We start from the raw sequence: 6,744 nt of genomic DNA on the forward strand, positions 1-6,744 counted from the left end.
TCTCTCAGTTTTGCTGTAAGTTCTATTTGGGAGGTATCCTGGTGTCACACAATGGAACGTAGGTGCTGTGTGAAGATGCATGCCGTTTTTGTTTTTCTAGTTGCCAGGTCACGTATGCCAGTTCTCAGGGTTTCTTAGTGTTCAATAACACAGCTTCCCAGGTCGGGCTTTGACATGGACTGTTTTTGTTTCAGCATGACACATGTCCTGTGTGTAGAAAGAGCTTAAATGGTGAGGACTCTACTCGGCAAACCCAGAATTCTGAGGCTTCTGCAAGCAACAGATTTAGCAGTGACAGCCAGCTACATGACCGATGGACTTTCTGAAGCTGAAGACCACACCTGAACCAGGGCTGTTGTGGTCTTCTTACCATAGCTGTAAATTGTATCAAAACAAAAATAGTAGATGGATTTAGGAATCACCTAAGAAACCCTGCCTGTACTTACTGCAATGAGTGTTTTTCTTCTCTAAATTTAAAGCTAGTATCTGCAGATGGAATTGTATTTACAACCAAATGCCTCTTCTTCCTGAATTCAGAGTGATCATTTTATAAGTGTGAAACTTAATTATGTGGGTTCCCTTACCTAAATAGGATCAGTTCCTTAAAGTCTAGCTAGGGTCCTGTTATCTATCATGTTGCCTTGTAATGGATGTTTTCACCTCCTTCTCCAACCTCTGCCCCACTGTTAGTGTATTTTACAGTAAACACAGTGGAACCAGAGCCCTAAAGTCCTGCTGACACACCATCTCTTTGTCTTAATTGTACGAGAGCTCTTGACCACATTAGCCATGAAGTGAAGTCAAGTTAATTCAGGAATCTGAGAATAATGATTTTGTTTCATCTCGATCTCTGGAAAACACATCAAGGAAAAATTACAGTGGGAAGGACCATTGTACACTTTGGCTTTCTCATTTTAATTTTTAAAGTTTACTTCAGGAGATATAGTTTCCCCAGAAACTGACCTGACATGTCTTAGGAGTCTTATATTGGTAAGAATCTGATTCTGGTTGAATAATTTGGGCAGCATACAGGTACAGAAAGACAGATTTTCAAAATCTTTGGTTCTGTGGCATTTTTGTTTTTAATTTTTTTTCTTTATTCATAATAGAGCATGTGCATGCATGCATATGCAAGTGAGAGAGAGAAAGAGAGAAAAGCACCCTCTAGAGGTTCTGGTCCAGCTGCAGTCCTCTTCCTTCAGATCTCTAGCCTGTCAGATCCTAGGCATTCGATGCCTGTCCAGCATATTTCAGGTTGACTGGACTGGGGATTCAAACCAGTCACCGTGTGGGATCTGGCTTCCCTCAGCAGCACATTACCACTGTGCCATAGAGCTGGCCCCTGAGATCTTGGTGTGTTTCTTTTCTTTCTTTTTCTTTTTTTAAATAGCCTCAAGTTATTTTTTCCTAGTCACTATAAAATAATTTCTTTCACAAAAATAAGATTGCTTCATTACTGCTTCTATAGCCAGTTCACTATTTTTGGTAATTCATTGGTCTTCAGGAATTGAGAGTTTGCATTTTCTCATCTTAAATTTTAAGCCCAATTTTTATCTCTGAAGTTTTCCTGTTCTGCTTGGTCTGACTGTACTTGTCAAACTGATTCATGTGATCCTGCCTAACAGAACTTTGCCCTGGACAGAGAGTTCTTATTTTTTCAGCCTAACAATATCTTGTGCACATGCTCTTTGGAGCATTTATGTATTTAAAGTTGAATAAATGAAGAAGGTCAAGAATGTTGTTGTAACTTCAAAAATATAAAAAAAAAAGGGGGGGAACATATTACAGCTGTTGGTATACCAAAAAAAGGCATTAATGGTGCATAGAGGGGCACCATTTGTGTGGTCACATTAGCCTTTCATAGCTTAAAGTGATCAGAACGAGAATGCTACTCTGATGAATCTTTTTCTTGGCTGGGAGTCTTTCCTCAGTTTTTGTAAATATAACCCAAGAATGCACATTGGTTTTGAATTGGGGGTGAGGAGTATGAGGGGAGGTGAAGGATGTAGAATGAGTATTTGGCCACTACTTAGATGAAGAAGGCTTTGTTGGAGCACATTGCAGTTTTCAAGTAGAAAAGTGTCAGCTGACTCAAATTATGGCATCCTAGAAATTTTTGTCCACTTTTTAACTGTCTGAAGATGCCAGGACAAGCAGTTGTGTCTTTACTTATAACTACAGAACTAGAAAGGATCTGAGTAGTTTTATAAAAGGTAGAAACCAATGTGCTAGTTATATGCCTTTTTAACTCACACTATAGCAAACAGCATCAGGCTAGGTTGTCTGAAATGTTCTTCACTCTTTTTTGCTTTGATAAGAGGACATGAGGCTCATTTTGCTGTTTCCCATACCTGTCCCACTTAGTGAACCAGTAGTATTTCTTCCTCTAAGGGGAAGTATCTCAAGACTTCCATGTTAATTTATTTTAAAGAGTTAGATTCTTCAGAGAAACAACCAATAAGATGCATGTGTATATAGTGAAAGAGATTTATGGTAAGGAGTTGGTTCATACAGTCTGGAGGCTGAAAAGTCCCAAGATCAGTAGTGGACCAGCTGGAGGCCTGGAGAGCCAATGGTGTAGTTGCAGCTGACAGCCAGCAAACTCGAGACCCAGAAGATCTAGTATTTCTGTTCAGTGTGAAGGCTAGAAGACCGAAGTTCAACTCAAACATTCAGACAGGAATCCTCCTCCCTTAAATGAGGAGAGGCCTGCCTTTTTGTTCTACTCAGTCCTTAAACTGACTGAATAAGAGCCGTCCAGGTAAGGGAGAGAAGTCTACATGAGGGAAGGCAGTCTACAGCTTTCTTCAGTCTATAGATTCAAATGGTAGTCTTTTGCAAAAACATCCTCACAGTGACCTTTTGGTGTTTCATCAGTAACGCGAAGTTCTGCAGTGCTGGACACACAGAGAAGGTTCCAGGTTCTCAACCCAGGGTCTTCCTGAATGCATGTTTGTGCCTCTTCCAAGCTGGCTGAAAGTGGATGTGAATTGTAGCATGAAGAGGGGTTCCTACCTCCAACACCTGAACCCTAACACCTCTCAGAAGAAATATACTTCGGGAACCAGCAGTTAGCGTAATGGCTATGTCGCTGGACTCCCACGTAGTCGACCGCGGTTCGCGTCCCAGACCCGGTGGCTTAAAACTCAACAGCGGGCGCGTGTGCGTGCGTGCCCAAGATCCTGAGAGGAGAATGCAGGAGAAGGGATTGCGGTGTGGCCATCCCCCCTGGAGGGTGATTTCTCGCTTCCTGTCTCTATGTCTCTCTCTGTCTGGCGAGCGCACGCACCCTATAGCAAAAACCTCTCCAAAAAAAAGAAATATACTTCAAAACAAAACATAACAAAAACACTCTCAGGACACACCCAGAATAACATTGACCAGATATCTGGACATCCTGTGGCCTCGTCAAGTTGATGCATGAAATTAACCATCCCAAGGAAGAAAAACAGAAATGACATACACAGAGTGATCCTCATACCACTAAAGTTTTCTAGGTTTTTGTTTTTTTCTTTTTTAATTTGCTATAGAACACATGTGCTTGCTGGAGAGAGAGAGAAAACATCCCCCAGGGGAGATGGCCACACAGTAATCCCTTCTGCATTTTTCTCTCAGGATTTAGGGCATGCATGCACACATGCTTAGTGTGTTATTTTAAGTTTCTAGGTCCAAGACTCGAACTGCACAATTGGCCATGTAGAATCCAGCCCCCCTAACCACCATGCCATTGGCTGGACCCCCACTTAAATTGTGGTGAGTGAACAAGCTGTGTCTGTAGGAGATATATATGTCTTTAAAAGATAGATCTTTCCTTGGCCAAAACTGCTTAGTACTTTGGTTAAATAGTGGAAGAAATGTATATGGTATACGGACCAATTTGTTGTATTTATAATTTCTGTTCTTTCCTCCTTAACCTAAATTAACCTAAAAGTCTAAAATGTCTCCTATTCAAGGAAGACACATTTTAGATCCACTGACCTAACTATGAAACATGGCTGGCTAGGATTGAGTTTATTTCTAGGAATGCCTTGCCTTTGAGTGTTTCAAACAGTTTAGATTTAGTGCCTAAGGCAGAAGTCTAAATAATCTGGACTTTCAGATGTTCATTTCTTTTTTGTTTCTTTTGGAGATGTTTTTGCTATAGGGCACGTGTGCTCGCCAGACAGAGAGAGACAGAGAGATAGAAAGCGAGAAATCACCCCCAGGGGGGATGGTCACGCTGCAGTCCCTTCTCCTCCATTCTCCTCTCGGGATCTTGGACATGCACGCACATGCGCCCGGCGTGAGTTTAAGCCATCGGGTCCAGGACTTGAACTGAGGTCAACTACATGGGAGTCCAGCGACATAGCCATTATACTAACTGCTAGCCCCTCAGATGTTCATTTCTTTACAGCTGGAAGACTTACATAATAAAAAATCTGGAGCCTTATAGAAGACCAAGGGAGAGAAGATTCAGCTTTCCTATCAATGGAGAAGAAGAAGATGTTGAGATTTCAGATCTTAAGCCCTTCATATTCATATTAAATGGCTTATTCTTTGAAATCCATGCAGAACTGAAGAGATTGTTTTCTTATTCTGAATCCTTTTTTTTTTTTTTTGGAGAGGTTATCACTATAGGGCACGTGTGCTCGCCAGACAGACAGAGACATAGAGACAGAAAGCGAGAAATCACCCCCCAGAGGGGATGGTCACGCCGCAATCCCTTCTCCTCCATTCTCCTCTCGGGATCTTGGGCACGCACACACACACATGGTGCCTGGCGTGAGTTTTAAGCCACCGGGTCTGGGACGCAAACTGCAGTCGACTACGTGGGAGTCCAGGGACATAGCCATTACACTAACTGCTGGTTCCCTCCTTTTTTCTTTTAAATATTTATTTATTCACATGAGTTTTACCAGAGCAAGAGAGAGAGAAAGCAAGCCACCAGGTCCAGGACTTGAACCGTGGTTGGCCATGTGGGAATTCCAGCACCTTAACCACCATGCCACTTGCTGGCCCCTCTTTTCTTCTTTATTATAATTACTCTTGTCGTAAATGAAGAACTTAAATAGAGATTTCCCTTTGTCTGTTACAATATGAAATGAGAGAAGAGAAGTATTGGTTTGTTAGGAAAGTCATGACGTATTTTTCTATGCAAAAATACGTCATGACTTTCCCAATGACCCAGTATTTGGTTAGCATATAATTAGGAAAGATTTACCTGAGAGTGGTAGGCTTGGTAGGGTTTTTGTTTGTTTGTTTGTTTTTTGAGGTTTTTGTCATGGGGCACTCGCCCTTGTGGAGAGAGACAGAAAGAGGGAAAGTGAGAAATTACCCCTAAGAGGGATGGCCATTCTGTAATCCTTTCTCCTCCATTTTCCTCTTGGGATTTGGGGCACACATACGCATACGCCCAGGATGATTTTCAAGCTGCCAGGTCCAAGACTCAAACCATGATCAGCCATGTGGGAGTTCAGTGCCTTAACAATCATAGACCTTGCTGGCCCCTAGACTTTGAAGTTAAGAGGTTACATAGGGCAATGCCTTGCTGTCCCACCTCCCTTGCTTCTCAGGTAGTTTCTAGATAGGTTAGTCTAACTTATCTTTTTTTTAAATTATTTTTATTTAATTAATTTACTCATTCATTTATTTTAATTTTACCTGAGAGAGAGACAGAGAGAGAAAGGGAGAAAGGAAGCCACCAAGTCCGGGACTCGAACCGTGGTCGGCCATGTGGGAGTGTCCAGCACCTTAACCACAATGCCACCTGCTGGTCCCAGTCTAACTTATCTTTATATGGGTTAGTTCTGTCTGTTGAACCAGGGAGTTGGTTGGAAGGACAGGGATGTGGATATTTAGCTTCTATTTCCACCATCTTAAAAGTATTAGAGCTAAAGAATTGGAAGCAGAGAGAAGGTGTAATCCCAGCAGTAAAAATCAGTTTTCTTAGGCCAGCCAGTGGTGTGGATTCTGCATGGCCAACTGAGCAATTTGAATCTCAGACCCAGGAGCTTGAGAAATACCAGGTCCGGGTGCATGTGTGCCTAAAATTCCGAGAGAAAATGGAGGGGAAGGGATTGCAGCATGGCCATCCTCCTGATAGTGATTTCTTTCTCTCTCTTTTCAGTGAACACATACACCCTATAACAAAAACTTGGAAAAAGAGAAGAGTTTTCTCTGTAAATTCCAACTGCCAGTTCTCTGAAGAGCTGAGAAACCTGGAGAGTCCAGAATGACATTTTGTCCCTGTTGCTGTAGTTCCTTGACTCTTTGCTTCTAATATAATGTTTTTGTTTTGTTTTTTGGAGAGGTTTTTGCTATAGGGTGCATGTGCTCACCAGAAAGATGGAGAGAGACAGCTAGAAAGCAAGAAATCACCCCCTGGGGGGATGGCCACACCACAGTCCCTTCCCCTCTTGGGACCTTGGGCATGCATGCACACACCCCCAGCATTGAGTTTAAGCCACTGGGTCTGGGACTCCAACCGTGGTCGACTACATGGGAGTCCAGATGTAGCCTTTACACCATCTGCTGGTCCCCCTTCCAATAATTTTTAATTTTAAGAATTCCTCTATGCAAAGAATGTAAAAAATGACAAATAGCTTCCTTATTAGGTCATTATAAACTTTTATCATTTGCTTCATAAGAATTGGGCAAGTGCAGAAGAAGCGGACGTAGGTGGCTCCGAGCCCCGGCAGTCCACTCTGCTCCTGACTCAATGCTGTTTGCTCTCGCGAGGAACAAGTTGGTCAGGAAGCCGCACCG

At 42.4% G+C, this 6,744-nt stretch overlaps 1 protein-coding gene across 2 annotated transcripts in view; it reads left to right on the plus strand.

The window, feature by feature from the left end:
- RNF115 (ring finger protein 115) overlaps window positions 1-1,736 on the plus strand; it is a 118,104-nt gene extending 116,368 nt beyond the window's left edge. For both annotated transcript variants that reach the window (XM_006157140.3, XM_006157141.3), the window contains one exon: window positions 195-1,736. In XM_006157140.3, coding sequence (XP_006157202.1) covers window positions 195-326 — 132 coding nt within the window. In that variant the 3' untranslated portion in view covers window positions 327-1,736. The remainder of the gene's footprint in view (window positions 1-194) is intronic.
- Window positions 1,737-6,744: the final 5,008 nt, after the last annotated feature.

This window comes from Tupaia chinensis, unplaced genomic scaffold, assembly GCF_000334495.1.
Source record: "Tupaia chinensis unplaced genomic scaffold, TupChi_1.0 Scaffold000529_1, whole genome shotgun sequence".
In the NCBI taxonomy this organism is placed as follows: domain Eukaryota; kingdom Metazoa; phylum Chordata; class Mammalia; order Scandentia; family Tupaiidae; genus Tupaia; species Tupaia belangeri.